The sequence below is a fragment of the Budorcas taxicolor genome, chromosome 15 (genome assembly GCF_023091745.1).
Source record: "Budorcas taxicolor isolate Tak-1 chromosome 15, Takin1.1, whole genome shotgun sequence".
NCBI lineage: Eukaryota > Metazoa > Chordata > Mammalia > Artiodactyla > Bovidae > Budorcas > Budorcas taxicolor.
Window position 1 is genome coordinate 38,719,191 of NC_068924.1, and position 18,276 is coordinate 38,737,466.

The 18,276-nt window shown below is 33.9% G+C and overlaps 1 protein-coding gene across 4 annotated transcripts in view; it reads left to right on the top strand.

The window, feature by feature from the left end:
* BTBD10 (BTB domain containing 10) overlaps positions 1-18,276 on the top strand; it is a 77,193-nt gene that overhangs the window by 42,200 nt on the left and 16,717 nt on the right. For all 4 annotated transcript variants that reach the window (XM_052652668.1, XM_052652670.1, XM_052652671.1 and 1 more), the window contains 4 exons: positions 10,242-10,438; positions 12,494-12,779; positions 15,123-15,225; positions 16,701-16,821. In XM_052652668.1, the coding sequence (XP_052508628.1) occupies positions 10,242-10,438; positions 12,494-12,779; positions 15,123-15,225; positions 16,701-16,821 (707 nt within the window). The remainder of the gene's footprint in view (positions 1-10,241; positions 10,439-12,493; positions 12,780-15,122; positions 15,226-16,700; positions 16,822-18,276) is intronic.

Genomic DNA, 18,276 nt, shown 5'->3' on the forward strand with positions numbered 1-18,276 from the left:
AGAAACACAAGCTGGAATCAAGATTGCCGGGAGAAATATCAATAACCTCAGATATGCAGATGACACCACCCTTATGGCAGAAAGTGAAGAGAAACTAAAAAGCCTCTTGATGACAGTGAAAGAGGAGAGTGAAAAAGTTGGCTTAAAGCTCAGCATTCAGAAAACGAAGATCATGGCATCTGGTCCCATCACTTCATGGGAAATAGATGGGGAAACAGTGTCAGACTTTATTTTTGTGGGCTCCAAAATCACTGCAGATGGTGACTGCAGCCATGAAATTAAAAGACACTTACTCCTTGGAAGGAAACCAACCTAGATAGTATGTTCAAAAGCAGAGACCTTACTGTGCCAACAAAGGTCTGTCTAGTCAAGGCTATGGTTTTTCCAGTAGTCATGTATGGATGTGAGAGTTGGACTGTGAAGAAGGCTGAGCGCCGAAGAATTGATGCTTTTGAACTGTGGTGTTGGAGAAGTCTCTTGAGAGTCCCTTGGACTGCAAGATCCAACCCGTGCATTCGAAAGGAGATCAGTCCTAGGTGTTCTTTGGGAGGAATGATGCTAAAGCGGAAACTCCAGTACTTTGACCACCTCATGCGAAGGGTTGACTTATTGGAAAAGACTGTGATGCTGGGAGGGATTGGGGGCAGGAGGAGAAGGGGACGACAGAGGATGAGATGGCTGGATGGCATCACCGACTCGATCGGCGTGAGTTTGAGTGAACTTTGGGAGCTGGTGATGAACAGGGAGGCCTGGTGTGCCTGCAGTTCATGGGGTCGCAAGGAGTCGGACACGACTGAGCAACTGAACTGAACTGAATTTATTGATTATAGGGTTTTTGTTTTCTGTGTCTACATTGCCTTTTGCCTTTTTGTTTATGTTTATTAAACTTATTAAAAATTTTTATAAGAAGTTAAAAAAAATTTTACTGTGAGTTCCTGGGTACTCTTCATCCAGCTTCCTTCTATGATAACATCTCACTTAAGTGTATCAAACTGGGAAAATGACAGTGATACAATTCTGTAACTGACTATAGACATCGGTTTTTATATGTACTCTTTTTCTGGTATTTATTCCTTGATGTTTTTATCACATACAGATTTGTGTAACTACCACTACAATCAGGATCCAGAACTTTGTATCACCATGAAGAAACTTTCATGCTGCCCCTTTAGAGTGTTACCCTTTCCCCGTCCCTAACTTCTGGCGACCTCTGATTTGTTTTCCATCACTGTAATTTTGCTGTTTTGAGAATAATATATAAATGAAATCAGATAGTATGTAAACTCTGGGGTTTGGGTTTTTTCATTGAGCATAATGCGTTTGAGATATCTACCACGTTGTTGAACGTGTCAGTAGTTCATTTTTCTTTTAAATTTTTGAGTAGTATTCCATTGTATATATGTGCCACACATTATCCATTCTGAGAGTGGCATGGGTTTTGTTATAAACTTTGAAATTTTTTGAATTTAAAAATTTCTCTCTATATATTACTTTAGTTTTATTACCCCCAACCCCTGTAGGAATCGATCATTTCACTGTACAAAATGATAGAGACTCTAATATTTCTCTTTGTTAGGAACTTGTCTATCATTGGAAGTTGTATATATATATAGAATTTTTAAACAAATTAGGTGGCAAAGTCACATGTGTAAATTCATATGAAATTAATATTCCAAAGTTTGATATAAATAGATACTTGCTTCTGAGGGTGACTGTTTTAGTAAGATGTAAAAACTTTTGGAGAGACTTACTGCCTGTTGAATTTGATGTTAAATGAAAGTTGGTATAAGATGAAGTCAGAAGCTCATAAAGTTGTAAATTTTAAAAGTGAAACTTTTTTTCAAAAAAAATATTAGGGTTTGTATTTAAGATGGGTTTGTTTACATATCTACAGGTGCTGGAAGTATTCTTTTTTAAAAAATTTTTATTTATTTTTATGGATACACTGGGTCTTCGTTGCTGCACGTAGGCTATCTCTAGTTGTGATGAGGAGGGTTACTGTCTAGTTGCACATGGTCTTCTCATTGCCGTAACTTCTCTTGTGGCGCATGGGCTCTTGGCTGGAAGCATTATTTCTTAGTTAATAAAAATTGTGATCTTAGAGGATTCATGATTAAGGATTCTTATTTGAGTTCTGTATTAACATTATTGGATAGTAAATTTGATCTGTGAGATTTTCAAGTGGTAATCAGTTGGAGATGGTAGTTGGAGATGGTAGTCTGATGGTATAAAAACTTCTGGTTTCATGAGAACATGAACCATTTTAAGAGGCGGATGCAAGAATCTATGTAGTTTTGTGAAAGATAATTTATAATTTAATAGGAGAAGAAAGACATGGCTTTTTTTACTTGTGTGTAATTGAAATGATTAAGTATCAGCTTCCTGGAAGAGTAGTCTTAATTGGGCTATGTTTGGCCAAGAGGCCAGTTTTGGTGTATAGTTTGGTAAGTTTTGATGTATGTATGCCCTTAGGAAACCTCATCACAATCAGGGTAGTGAACAAATCGATCACATGCAAGTTTCCTTGGGGTCCTTTGTAAGCTTTTCCTCCTTCTTCGAACTTCCATACTCCATGCCTGGACAAACCACCAATCTGTTTTCTGACACAAGACATTAGTTTGTATTGCCTAGAATCTGATACAAATGTACCGTGTTTGGGGAAGGAAGGGTATTTCTCTTCTTTCACTGAGCTTAATAATTTTGTATGTGATCCCTGTCATAACTTGCATCAGTAGTTCGTACTTCTGTTGTTGAGTAGTATTCCGTTGTATGGTATACCACAAATTATTTATCCAGTCGCCTGTTCATAAACATTTAGGTCATTTCAGGTTTTGCTTTTTTAAATGATGTTGTTTTTAAAATTTAGATTTCTGATTGTTTGTTGTTGCTAGTATATAGGAATATTGTTTACTTTTGAATATTGATGTTCTATGACCATAGTAAACTCACTGTTTAGTTCTAGTAACTTTTTTGTACTAGAGTCTATAAAAGATGATTATCTTCTCTGTAGATCAGGACAGTTTTGCTTCTTTTTATAATCTGGATGCTTTCTATATCTTTTTCTTGCCATATTGCTCTGGCTAGACTCTTCAGTATGCGGGAGAAGAGAAATGGTACAAGTGGACATCCTTGTCTTGTTCCTGGTCTTAGGTGGAGAGCATTTGGTCTTTGACCACTAAGTATAATGCTGGTTGTAGGTTTTCCATGGATATCTTTTATCCAGCTGATGAAATTCCATTGTATTCCTATTTTGTTGAGGGTTTTTGTTGTTATTTGTTTTTTTAAATCAGAACTGGATTTTGGACTTTGTTAAATGTATTTTCTTTGCATGTTGAGATACAAGTTTTTCGTTAATGTGTTAATATGGTGAATTATATTGATTGATGTTTGAATATTTAACCAATCTTGCATTTTTGATACAAAAATCTAAAGATCATGATGTTTTGACAGTTTTGTATATTGTTGTATTCAAATTACTAAAATTTTGTTGAACATATTTGAATCTATGTTCTGAAGGTTGTAGGTTTATAGTTTTCTTGTAATATCCTTCTCTGGTTTTGGTATCTGGGTAATGCTGGCCTCATAAAATGAGTTACGAAATATTATCTTTTCTTTAGTTTCTAGAGGATTTTGTGTAAGATTGCTATTATTTCTATGTTAAATGCTTGGTAGAATTATCAGTGAAGCCATTTCAGCCTGGAGTTTTCTTAGAAGGAAAGTTCTTAACTACAAATTCAAATTCTTTAATAGACATTGAATTGTTCATTCCATCTATTTCTTCTGGAGTGCAACCCTGTGAACTGTAGCCCACCAGCTTCTGTGTCCATGGAATTCTCCAGGCAAGAATACTGGAGTAGGTAGCCATTCCCTTCTCCAGGGAATCTTCCTGACTCAGGGATCAAACCCAGGTTTCCTGCATTGCAGACAGATTCTTTACCCTCTGAGCCAGCAGGGAAGCCCAGTTTAGCTAGTTATTTTATCAATTTTATTGACCTTTCCAAAGAACTAGCCTTTGTTTTCAGTGATTTTTTTTTCCCAATTCTTTTTCTATTTTCTATTATTTTGATTTTCACTCTATTCTTTAATAATTTTTTCTACTTTCTTTAGGTTTATTTTGTTCTTTGTCTAGTTTCTTTAAAAAAAAAATATTTATTCAGCTGCTTTGGGTCTGGGTCTTAGCTGTGGCTTGCAGGCTCAGTAGTTGCCGCATGTTGCCTTTCTAATTGTGGCTTTAGGGCCTAGTTGCTCCGCAGCATGTGGGATCTTAGTTCCCTGACCAAGCATCAAACCTGTGTCCCCTGCACTACAAGGTGAATTCTCAACCACTGGACCACCAGGGAAATCCCTGTCTAGTTCCTTAAGGTAGAAACTGAGGTAATTTTTCTTAGACCTTTCTTCTTTTCTATCATAGGCATTTAAAGATATAATTTGCTTCCTAACTAGTGCTATAATATCATGCCATTCCACAAATTTTGATTCATTGGGCTTTTTCCCCTCAAAATTTTCTCTTTTCCTTTCTAATTTCTTTTTTGCTCCATGGGTTATTTACAAAGATGTTATCTAATTGCAAATGTTTGGGAATTTTCCAGGTATCTTTCTGTTACTGAATTTTAATTCACTTGTAATCAGAGAACATATTTTGTATGAATTTTTTTGAAATGTATTAAGACTTGTTTTATTGCCCAGAATATGGTCTGTCTTGATAAATGTTCTATGTGCATATCAAAAGAATGAGTTTTCTGCTCTTGTTGGATAAAATGTTCTATAAATGTCAGTTAGGTTAAGCCAGTTGATAGTGCTGTTCAAATCTTACTCATCTTTACTGATTTTTTGTCTGCTTGTTCTGTTAAATATTTTAAGAGGGATGTTGAAATCCATTACAATAATTGTGGAGTTCTCCTTGTAATTTTATTCCTTTTTTTGCTTCATGTGTTTTGAAGCTCTGTTACAAGGCAGAAGAACTTTGGGGACTGTTAAGTGCTCTTAAGGGCTTCCCTGGTGGTAAAGAATCTCAGCTGGTAAAGAATCTGCCTGCAGTGCAGGAGACCCCAGTGAATTTACCCCTTTATTCTTATAAACTGCCTTGGTAATATTCTTTGTATTGAGGTCTACTTGGTCTGATATTAATATACCATTCTTGTTTTCTTTTAACTAGGATTAGCATAATTTGTCTTTCCTTATCCTTTTATATTGTACCTCTTTCTACCTTTATATTTAAAGTGTGCTTCTTGTAGATGGGGCATACTGTTTGTTGGGTCTGGTTTTTATATCCAGTGTGATAATCTCTACCTTTTATGGCTTAGACCATGTACATTTAATGTGATTGTAGATATGGTTAAGTCTGTCATCTTGCTGTTTATTTTCTGTTTGTCCCATTTGTTCCTGTTTCCCTATCCTCCCCTCACCTTTTGCCCTCTTTTGGATTGTGTCTTTTTTTATGATTTCATTTTATCCCCTTTATTGGCTTAGTGACTATAATTCTTTGACTCTGTACTTCAGTGGTTGCTTTAAAGCTTTTAATATGCATCTTTAGTTTATCACTATTTACCTTCATTATATTAAATAATTCTTGTGTCATATGAGAGCCTTATAATATTGTACTTCTGTTTCTCTCCTCCCAAACTTTGTGCTATTTCCAGTATTCTTAATTCCTTTGTGTAGGCTCAGATGGTAAAGAATCTGCTAGCAAGCCCTGGGTTGGGAAGATCCCCTGGAGGTTCAGTCCTTGAGTTGGGAAGATCCCCTGGAGAAAGGCACAGCAGCCCACTCCAGTATTCTTGCCTGGAGAATCCCATGGACAGAGAAGCCTGTCCGTCCATGGGCTGCCATCCATGGGGTTGCAAAGAGTTGGACATGACTGAACAATTAGCAATACCATATTTTCACCTGGAGTTATTTTTTTCTTCTGCCTAAAGGATGTTCTTTAAATTTTCTTGTAGTGCAGATTTGTTCATGATTAATTCATTTATCTTTTTCTCTGTGTGTGTCTAAAAATGCATTTCCCTTTTATTTTTGAGAGATATTTTTACAGGATATAACAATCTTAGGTTGCTAGCCGTTATCATTTTGGGTTTTATTTTTTATTAAAATGTGTTCGGGATTTGTTGTGCATGTTGCATCTGTGGGTTTGTAATTTTAATTACATTTCAAGACATTCTTCAAATGTTTTTCTTTTCCTCACCTTTCTTCCTATATGGACTCCATTTATACCTATATTAGGACTCTTAAAGTTGACCCATAGCTCACTTATGCTTAATTTATCCTTCTATAATGAATAGTGTATTCATTTGGGTATTTCCTACTGCAGTCTTCAAATTCATGAATCTTCTGTAATGTATACTCTTCCATTAATTCCAGATGAATGTATTTTTCATCTCAGATACAATTTTTGTCTCTAGAAGTCTGATTTGTATCTTTTTAATATTCTGTATTTCTACATAACTTTTTGGAGGAATATGGTTATAATGACTCTTAATGTTTTTGTTTCTAATTTTAAGATGTGTGTCTAATTTTAAGATTTACTTATTTTAAGATATTTGGGTTGGTTTTAGTTGAGGTTTTTTCCTTCCTTTTTGCTTGCCTGGTAATTTTTAACTGGATGCCATATATTGTGAATTTACCTTGTTTGGCTGATGGATATTTTTGTACTCCTATAAATTTTCTTGAGCTTCATTTTAGGATTTAGTTTACTTACTTGGAAACGATTTGATTCTTTCACATCTTGCTATTAGCATTCGTTGGATGTGACTAGGACAGTACTCAGTTTAGTTTAGTACTCAATTATTTCCCACTTCATAGCCACAGATTCCCCCTCTAGTGCCCTTTTATGAGGTTTTCTAGCCTCACTGTGGGGAGAGAGGGACAGGCCCTTTTCCTGGCTCTGTGCGAGTCCTGGGCAGTGTTTTCTCTAATTCTCTGAGTCCGTTGTTTCTCCAGCTTCATTGATGAGGTTTCCTCATGTGTGTGTTAATTAGTACTGGACTCTGCAGATTGCTGAGGTTTTCTCTGTGCTGCTGTTCCCTCTCTGGTATACTCTTTCCTTAGAACTCTGCCACCTATTGTCCCCAACCTCTCAGCTCCTCATCCTTAACTCAGAGTCCATCAGCTTCTGCCTGGGTTTTGCCTCTCTTGTGTTTTACTCGAGAACTCTTCGCAAGGTAGTAATTTGGGACAGTGGTTGGCCTTTGTTGTTGTTTAGTTGCTAAGTCGTGTCCAGCTCTTTGCCACCCTGTAGACTGTAGCCCTCCAGACACCTCTGTCTGTGGGATTTCCCAGGCTAGAATCTGGTGTGAGTTGCCATTTCCTTCTCCAGTGGATCTTCCCAACCCAGGGATTGAACCCATGTCTGCTGCGTTGGCAGGCAGATTCTTTACCACTGAGCCACCAAGGAAGCCCATGGTTAGCCTTATCTGATTTGTTTTTTCATCTTCCAGGGATTACTCTCTTTTCCAAATATCCTATGTCTTGTCATTGTTTCATATATTTTGCTTTTTGGTAGTTTCAGACAGGAAGGTAAGTTTAGTCCTTGTTTCTCTGTCTTGGCTAGAAGCAGGTGTTGGGGCTGATACACTTTTCATCTCCTTTTCTGTTCTCAATTCAGGTATCCCAAACTCTTAGATGCAACATGAAGCAGAGTTATCCTCTATGAACTTGCTTGTCCTCATTTTCATTTGCACTTGTTAATTATGTTTGCCCTTAGAGTGCTTTCCTGATCTAAAATTATTTAATTAAATAGAGTAGGACATAATTAGTCTTCCATGACATCTGATTTTGAAGGTCTCATTCAGAGTACATTCCATTTGAGAATGAAAAAAGGAACAGGAATATATTATGACACCGTTTGCATTTGTTTAATGTCTAAACAGTTTAGAAATGAAGCCAGTATTTAAGCAAAATACTTAGTGGTATTTAATCTTTCAGCTATGAACATGTCTAGTTGAAATCCTTTTTCAGTTAATCAGTTGGCTTGGTCCTTACTGAACATTTATCCTTCATTTGCCTTAGTTGTAATTGTGTTTGTATCTTATCTGTTATCAATTAGATTCATATTTAGAAAATGTGTTTATTAGTACATTTAAAACTTAGCTAGAATAATTTGAGGGTTTTTTCTAGTATATAATGCTTATTCTATTATTGTGGATTCCTTTCTTTTTCCTACTTTAGGAGATGAGTCAGAAATTCCATTGTTCCTGTTGTAAGGTTTTTAACTTAAAAGTATGATCTTTGGATTTGTTCTATTTAAAGAAAAAAATTATATTCCAATGATGTGATCCTACTCTGATCTTTTTCACTGGAAGGAAGGTGGGAATAGAGGGTTGTTTTGTTCTTTTTTTTCTTTCTGTAGATTTATGAGAGACAGATGACTGATAAAAACTGGTCGATTGCCTTTATTTCCTTAGAAATCACTCTTAGGGTAGATACAGAGTCAGCCTTATTTATTGTGTTTTTAGTCTGTTATAGTGAGATGATAACGATCTTCATAATGAAAGAAACCACTCAAATAACAGTGTTACAGCTAATAAATCAGAGGAGATGATCCCTGAGCACTGACTCATCAAGATTAAATTTTTAAATAATGTAGTTTTGGTGAAGGACAATAAGGTAACATCATGGAAGAGGCTACTGGAATAAATTGAAAGGATTAGCTTACAGTGTTATGAGCATATCTACTAAAATTCTATGTGACTCTGAGCACAATCTTGTGATTTTGAACTTTAATATCATCGCCTGTTAAAACTAAATAAAGTAACATTTAGTGGGTGATTCTGTTGTGCCAGGCACATTATTGGTCAGTTTACTGATTATACTTCATTTAATCTTCATATTAAACTTAGAAAGTCAGTAGGATCTACAGTTTACAGATGAGGAAACTGAGGTTCCAAAGTGTTAAGTTAGCATTCAACATGTTGAGCAATTAAGTATTAAAAGACAATTTGATTTTAAGTCTTTATTACGCTGAAGCCATGAAGTTCCTTCTATTCCTGTCTTTCTCCTGTTTCTGAAAAGCACTTAACATTTTAAAATGATGAACTATGTTGTTTGCTAATAAGATGGTAAATTTTCACCTGCCTTAGGTTAGGCTCTTTCATTTTTGTTCCTATCAGTTGTCTTACTTGCAGTGTACTTTGATTGTTAAAATCTTAGCTATTTGTTTGTGCCAGGTTCACCAGCGATTTACAGTAACATCTTCTTGTGAGATCTTAGAGCATTTATTGTCTGTCATTCATTTATTAATTGTATTTGAGATACATTTAATTATTTCATATTTTAAATTTGGGATAACATTTGAATTGTTTACATTGTTTAAATGGAATAATTCATGTATAGCTGCTGCACTTAAATCATAAGCATTCTAAGGAAGCTAATTCTATCCTGGCATGTAATAGCATTGTGCACATAGTACATATAACTTAATAAATAATTGTATGAATGAATGCTGTCAACTAGAATATCTTAATCATCCTCAGTTATTCACTTCCCATGGGCAAATTTGTTCTATGTAAGATGTTTTAAAATTTTAGATTCTGTAACTTTATTTAGTCAGTGCTATTAGCTTTTTAGAAAAATGCTTTTCAAAATTTCAGAAATGCTTTTCAAAGAGAGTTCAATCAAAATGAATTGATTGGAGTTAGCATGTATTCTTTTTTTTTTTAATTACTTTTTTACAATGTTTCATGGCATGTAGAATCTTAGTCCCATGCTCCCTGCATTGGCCTTGGGGGGAGTCTTAACCACTGGCCTACCAGGGAAGTCCCTAGCATGTATTCTTATTTTATTTGGCAGCAAGACCAATTACTTCGTCCCATACCTCAGTGTTTAAGAGATCCAGAAGCTGATGCTTACCCTCTCCTTTTCCCTTACAATCAGAAAAACCAGGAGAACACTTGAGTTATGTTTAAGAGATTTGGATGTTGTCTACTGCTATTACTACTGCTGCTAACTACTACTGCTACCTCTTCTACCATGCTACTAACTCAACAGTCAGTTAACCTTTCTGGGCTTTAGTTTTCTCATCCTTAAAAAAACTGAATTGGAGTATGTGATCTTTAAAGACAGTCTTCCAGAATTTATAAAACCTGCAAGTTTAAAATAAATTAGGTTTCAGAATTGTTAAGTATAATAGCATTTGACTGTTGCACTTCAGAATATTAGTAGTTTTATATTAATTGGGAGTTTTTTTGGAAAGCATTTGCAATTTCATGTTCTACTTCTATGGTTAATTTTCTTTTCTAATTTATCAGCACCCCCTCACGTGTTGCTAAAGGAACTGTCGACCACACCAAAATGAGTCTACATGGTGCTAGTGGGGGACATGAGAGATCAAGAGATAGACGAAGGTCAAGTGACAGATCACGAGATTCATCTCATGAAAGAACAGAATCTCAGCTCACTCCTTGTATTAGAAATGTTACTTCTCCAACACGGCAGCACCATATTGGTATGTAAAATCAACTAAACTTCCCAACAGGTTTCAAAAACATGCATCTACCTTTTTTTCTTTTTCTTTTTTTAATTTGGCTATGCTGCATGACTTGTGGGATCTTAGTTTCCTGACCATGGGTCAAACCCCGGGCCCTGGCACTGAAAGCGCTGAGACCTAACCACTGGACTGCCAGGAAATTCCCAGTGCATTTACCTTTTTAAAGTAGTAATAACAGTGAATTATGCCTAATTCACAAGTAAAATTAACATCTTACTTCTTTTCAGTTGCTTCTGTTTTAACTTAGCTTGATTCTTGCTTTTTTAAAAAAAATCTTATTAAATGAAACTTTAAAGTGAATTTTTTTTTTCAGAGTTTGGGACAGTCTTAGAAGTAATTTGAACAGCCTTTACAACTGTAATATGTAGATATAAAATTTTTTCAAGTAATTTTTATCTTGTGAGATATATAGCAGTGGTTTATTTAAAATAATATGTAGTAAATTATTGATAAGAATCCTTGTTAATCATAATAAAAAAGAAAATGAAAGAGTAACCATCATGGAGTCATTTATCTTGATTTTTGACAGTATTTTAAATTTAATTAAAAAACAGAGAAGAAAAAGGGGGGTGCAAGTAGGTTTTTTTTCCCCCTTGACAGCTCAGATCTTTATTCCTCACTACTCTTTATTATAAATGAATGCTATTCCTCCAGGTAAATATATTGTGTGACTATAAAGCACCACTTCTTAAGTAGATGTACATAAACAATGTGAGCTTGCTGATTTTTATTTTTCCCTCAGAAGTGGCAAATTAAATACTTTGACTTACTGTTTGAGGCAGTTTCTGATTACCTCATATAAATCAAAATCATATATATTAGGTCTAATTAGATGGAGAGGTTGTCAGTATCTAAGTAGGTCTTTAAAATCAGAATAATACTAATAAGCTAAAAACCAACAAAAGTATAAATAAGAGCTGAACAGTTTGTTATATGGAAAGTTTAGTATCTGGGAAGAGAATAGGAGATATAATAAGTTATTTTATTGCTTTAGCAAATTTTACTTTTAGGGTGCTACCAACATTGTAGAAATAGGCACTACAAGGGAGGCGTCAGGGTATCTCTGGAGATACAGCAAGCCTAATTATATAACCAGTAAAGCTGTACAGAGTGTTCTAAGTAGCCTGAGTCATGAAGGAATTTGGCAAAAGCTGATGAAACTGATGAGATGGAGGTACATTTTTAGGTCACCTTTAAAGTTTAGTAATCTAATCTCTAAAGAAAACATCACAAAATCTTAGTTTTAATTTCTCTTTTGTAGACTGTTGGAACAGCTAAAGAAAATTTTCTGAATTTTAACAGTGTTTCTTTATATTAAAATTGTAGGTAATAATAATATGATCCTATAAAATTTTTAGCAGTGCCTTTTTCAAAAATGAGAGTGAGAAGAAAGCAGTATATCATCAGCTATTAAACTGATTCGGTAAAACATTAAAAGTCATTTGAAAACATAAATACTTCTTAGTGTCTGTGGTAAAAATATTTTCTTCCTTTGGTACCTTCCTTTTGTGAGATAAATTGCTTGTTTGGGGGTTTCCTTATTAATGTAGTTAAGAGTCCAAAGTTTGTACTTTGTGTTTTCAGAATAGTATTAATACTTTCAATATTTAGGACAGTTAAAATTATTATTAATCTTTTACTGACTTTCAATGCTTGCTTATTTGACTTAGAATATTGTACTCCTTTTGTTTCTGTATATTTTTAAGTAGAGCAGTAATATAATTCAGTTTAATTTTGATCTTAGTCTGGGTCAACATTGGTTAGGTAAACGTCTTTTTTAAAAAGTCTACAAAATTAATTGTTTTAGAAAACAATGTAATGTTTTAGGTTTTATTTCTAGAAAATAAATGAAGGTTGATGATGTTCTGTGAAAATGTTATTTGAAATAAAAAAAGCAGAATTGCTATGATATAAAACTACTTTTCTAAATCACTCTTTTCAAAAGATATATATGTATCTCTTGTATACTTTAAAAGAAAATTTGCATAAATTTGTTTAACCTCTTTATTTCAGAACGTGAAAAAGATCACAGTTCCTCTCGTCCAAGCAGTCCTCGTCCTCAGAAAGTGTCTCCAGATGGATCCAGCAGCAGTGCTGGGAACAGCAGCAGAAACAGTAGTCAATCAAGTTCAGATAGTAGCTGTAAGACGTCTGGGGAAATGGTATTTGTGTATGAAAATGCAAAAGAAGGAGCTCGGAATGTAAGAACATCAGAACGAGTGACACTTATAGTGGATAACACTAGATTTGTTGTAGACCCATCCATTTTTACTGCACAGCCAAATACAATGTTGGGCAGGTTTGTATTATTGTGATTCTTTGTATTATTAATAATAAGCACTTTTCCATTGCCTTTTTCTTAAATTTAAAATTTTACAGTAATTCTCTAGTAGAATACAGTGTTGCTGTTGAGCTGTGGAATTTAAATAACTTGTTCAAGTTAATCCAGCTAGAAATTGTAGAGGCAGATCTTGAGCTTGATTTGATTTTGAATAATGTTTGCTGTACCTAGAAATAGCAAATGCAGTAGTTAAATGAAGACAGGATACTTAAAGATCTGAAAACATCGATTGTATTTGACAAGATGAATTTAACAGTGATAATGTTTCCTTCACTTGCGGCTTCCAAATTAAATCTTCAGATACAGCAGGTATCAGCATTTGGTAAGCTGAAAAGTCAACATAAGTTATCAGTTTGATGTATTTACTTTAAAGAAATAATGTTAACAATTAGTCAGTAGAATGAAGGAGAAATAATTGTCTCTTAATCTGTACTGGTCTGGAGTAATAAATTAATATAAAATTTGTAGTTAAGGGAACCACATTCTAGAATTGGTAGAGACAATATGGGCTGTAGTTATGGGAACTTCAGTATAGAATTGATTTTCAAGGTGTTCAAAAGTAGGATCAAACACCTTTTAATTATAAAATTAGTGCCTTTTTTCTATTCATTCTAATATAAAATGAAGGAAACACATAAATGAAATGGAAGTTTGCATGAGGTTGAAAAGGAAAACTAGAATTTTTTGCTTGGTTGCATTTGAGTAACTATTCAGGGTACCTGTGTATGTGTGTGTGTATGATTTGTAAGTATCTCAGAATCCAGAACAAATGCCAGCATGTGACACTGTTTACATTTTGGGTAGACAAATATTTCCTTTTAACATTAGCTCTAGACTTTACATCTGTAAGGAAAAAAATGCTTGTACTCTATAGGCTTTTACATATTATTAGAAGCATAGGAAAGACTCTTTTTTAAAAATCAAAGCATGTTTATTTATTTCTAAGACATTAGAACAAACAGTAAAACTTTAAGGAAAGATTGTTCATGGGAGATTTTTAGAAGGATAACTTGACACTGATCATATTTTATATTTTTACCTAAAACAGTTGAAAGGCAGAAGTAGGTATTTGAAATTTTTCTTCAGCTGATAGGCTACATTTTCTTTTAAAAATAAATCCAGATTTTTTTGTTTGTGATCCATATTGATCTGAAAAGTAACTTTCCTTTTTTGTAAAAAGTTCAAGTATTTGAGAAAATTGCATGACATTTGATTCCTGAAAGACTCACTTCTTTTTTTTCCAAATCAGTGAAGGCTTCTTTTCATGTCAGTTGACTAAAGCATGTCTTTGGGAATGAAAATTAATATTCATGGGAACTGTAAAAAGCAGTTGGCATTCTTTTGGAAACTTTGAAATAAGAAAGCTTTGTTCTTTATAGGTTCTGGGTTATAAGAAAAGAGGGAACTATTTAAATTGGGAAATTGTTGAATAGGAAACTTAGATCAGCTATATTGACTTTAGTAATGATGTTGTCATTGAATTTAGAGATTCAGATTCTTTTAATCACACTTTAAAAATTTGCTTGGAAGTTAGGCATTCAGCTTTCTGTTTTGAAGGACATATTTAGCAGATTGCTTTTTTTCTAAATATTTACTGTTAAAGGGCCAACAACATGACTTGAAAAAATAGAAATTTATTTGCATCTTCTTTTTGTAAAAATTAATATTATGAACTTGTTACTTATTTAGAATTTTCATTCTTTTCTTCATTCCTCTCTACCCCAGTATTTGATTGCTTATTTTTGAGTTCTAGGATGCCAGTGTAAGAGTTCTGTGCAGGATTTGTTACATTTATAGTTTGGTGAAAAGTAAAATAACCTAATCTGCCTATACTTATTTTACTTTTTTCTAGTTTAGATTACCATACATGCTACTTAATAGACTAACTTTGCATTGAAGATAGTAGTTTCCACTTTCTCCCTCTCTCCCTCTTCTCTCTTTCATTTTTTTCTTTGTCTGGACAAAATTAGTATAAGAATCTCTCCTAGATTGATTTGTTGGTTTTTTTTTTCACCCCTGAAGAAAAGGGACTGGAAAGTTATTTAGGTTTTGAATCTTATTAATTGATTTTATTTTCTCATGGGGAATCTTTACTACTGTTTCCTCCCACAAAAAAATTTTTTTATAATCCTTCATTTATCACATTTGCCAGAATAAATGTCTGATAAATATTCATGGGCTAATTTAATGATATAATTTAATGCTAAACTTACAATTCCTTTTTACTTTTGTACATGAAAACAGTTTTCTCTTTTGAAAGGATAGCCTATTGATTTATTTCTCAATTACTTGCTACCATAGGATGTTTGGATCTGGCAGAGAACATAACTTTACACGTCCTAATGAGAAGGGAGAGTATGAAGTGGCAGAAGGAATTGGCTCTACAGTATTTCGAGCAATTTTGGTAAGTGCTGTTTCTTGTGTGTATTGATTGAGTCAGTTGACCCTTTCTCGGTAGGTACTTAGACTGAAAGCAGAATTGTATTTGGATATCACTATGGAAGTATCCATTGTATTTTTTAATATCATTTAATTCATTTTCTTTTGGTATGCAAATATAGCATAATAAAAATAAAGGAATTTTATAACTTTTGCAAAAATAAGAGGGGATAATTCATCTCTTAGATCTGCATACGCAGCTCTTTCAAGGGTTTAGTGGTAACATTTCTATAGTCAGACTACTCCACTTTCCCTAATTCTGTTAAGTACAAGAAGTTGATAATTTTTTGCTGTCACAATAAATGTGGCTACTGGAATTCTAACGTTTTGTTGCATATAACTAGTGGTGGACACTTAGGAACATTTGAAAGTCAGCTCTAAAATGTATTTCCTATCATTTTTGTATTAAAACTTAATTTTTTTAACCTTTTATTTTGGGAAATATTTGAATTAGTACTACAGTCACTAGTTGTAATTTTAATCAGTGATAAAGGTTTGCTTTATAGCGTGTGACAGTTTATTTCACAGTTTGAAAATATGGTTTTCTTAAATAGTTTTGTGGGAAGAGGAGAGGGAGAATCCTGAGGTACAAGACAGGAAAAGTAGTTGATCATGATCAGTACTAACAAGTACTGGAAAAGTACCAGAAGATGTCTTGATTGATTCATGTAGCAACTTCAGAAATGGGGTTAACTGTGGCTCTGAACATCAAGAAGCTTGAGGCAGATCTTAATTTTTTGAGAAGTGCTTTTTCAGTTGCCCATACTTCCATTTGTCCCCTAATGGTATTGACCAGTTACTCCATGACTCAGCTGTGGAGTAACTTATCTGTAGCTCTGGGCCAGCCCCTAATAGCGTTTCAAGTAGATTTTGGAAGTAATAGCTGTTATTGTTTGTACTTATGTGGGAAATACCGAAGAACAGTATTTGGAAGAAGAATAATTGTGTGTTCTGTTTCCATATATTTGAATACTTGGAAATGATTTTGAAGTTCCTTACTAAAAACCTTAAGTTTTGCTCAATTCTCTAGGTAATATTTAAGGTAATGTAAAGTATATCATTTAACTTCCTTAAAATTTCTTTAAAAAATATATGGTAGGTATGTAGACAAATAACTTGTAAGGGGGGAATACATGTGAATTAGCATGGTACAGTAGAGAAAAGAGATGCATAAATAATGAGGAGACACGGGTTCTAACTTTATCTCTCTTGTTAAATAATTGAATAACTGGATGAGTCAGTGAATCCATTTGGACATATTTTTCCTGTCAGTAAAGTGAAAAAGTGGTTAGGTGAACTGAGGTCCTACCTAACTTTAAAATTCCACAATTCAGAAATCTCAAGGGTATCACAATTTTAAAAAATTGTATCAGCCCAATCTTAAATATACGTTTTGTCTACCTTGTGCATTCTTTTATGCATTCTTTATTTTTTTTTCAGGATTATTATAAAACAGGAATAATCCGTTGTCCTGATGGCATATCTATTCCTGAATTGAGAGAAGCTTGTGACTATCTTTGTATCTCTTTCGAATATAGTACTATTAAATGTCGAGATCTCAGTAAGTATGATTTGTGTGTGAGTGGTTTGTAGAGTTACAGTGTATTGGAATGAACTACCTGAAATAGTGCTATTTACCTAGACTTCAAGTATTTGTTTAATTGAATTCTAAAACACAAATACCGTGAAGATTATTTATGAAAGTCCACAGAGATCATTGTTTGGTGCAATTTTCCAAAACTTTGTTTCAACTTAATTTTTTTGTTTGTAGAGTCTCCCATATTTATGCTTCTATTTGTTCTTCCTCTGTCATTTTTTGCCAGTCTGTATCTTCCAGCTTGGTAGCCCTGACTTTGTCCAAGTGTGTATTTGGCTTCACTCCTCAGATCACATCAACCAAGAATTTATAATTTCTTCTTGTATTTGCCATGTAGTATAACATCCTAAGCAACTATGGAATATACAAATCATTCTCAAAAAGAGTATTTGTCATTAAAGATCTTAGATTGAATACCAATTACCAGCCCTCATTTATACAAAGGATTAAATAGCTTTATTCAGGAACTTCAAATATAGTCTTAGAGCAAGTCTAGAACTTTGGAAATCCTAACTCTCTGATTGATATTTTCCTGTCATGCTACCCCCCTGCCCCCATGCCCATCCCCTTTACTGTTATATTATGCCAAAGAAAAAAGGTGATTATACACAGAAAATTCAAAATGTATATGAAAATTATCAAATGTTGACTTGGTTATTAAGCGGTTGGAAAAGCTCAGAAGAAGGAGATGTCACTGTGGGCTAGTAGGATTAGGGAAGAGTTCAGAGGAGACAGGTTGTAAAGAGTGAACAGGAATGATTTAGCAAGAGTAGAGTAGGAAGGTTAGGGGATTACAGACATGAGTGGTATACTTTGGAAATAACCTATATAAGAGAAGGAGATGAGAATAAATATGGGGGCCAGATTGTGAAGGTCTTAAAATTAATATTACATTTTATGCTGTATAATGTGGGAAGCCATTGTAAAACTTTGCTACCTGTGGTTATAGATGTATGTTAGTCCCAAGTATATGGTTATGTTTACTTCATTACCTGAATGTAACACTAGCTTAGCAAAGTGGGGCCATACTTTCTGAAACATTGGTGTGTTAGAAATTGGAAATGGGAAACTTGTAGGGCATCTATTATATGTTTAAATATAGCTGTCCTTCATGCTTAATTATGGTCTAACTTCTTGAAAATGAGTGGTCCTTATTAGGTCTGTCAAGTACCAGTTTTTCTTTATTTGGCCAAATATCCTTTTAAAGTCTCCATAAAAATATCAGTAGGTGAGACAAAGAAGATTAGATGGTCCACCTCTGAGTCCATTTCTATATAAATGATATTTAAAAGTTTAAAACCAAATAGTTGGAGAGCTGAAGCATACAGCTGTAAAGTTGAACAAATTTGCTGTCTTTTCACATCTTAAAAAATGTTTTTTGTTGAAATCATGAGCATTATTCTAATTTATAAATTCTTG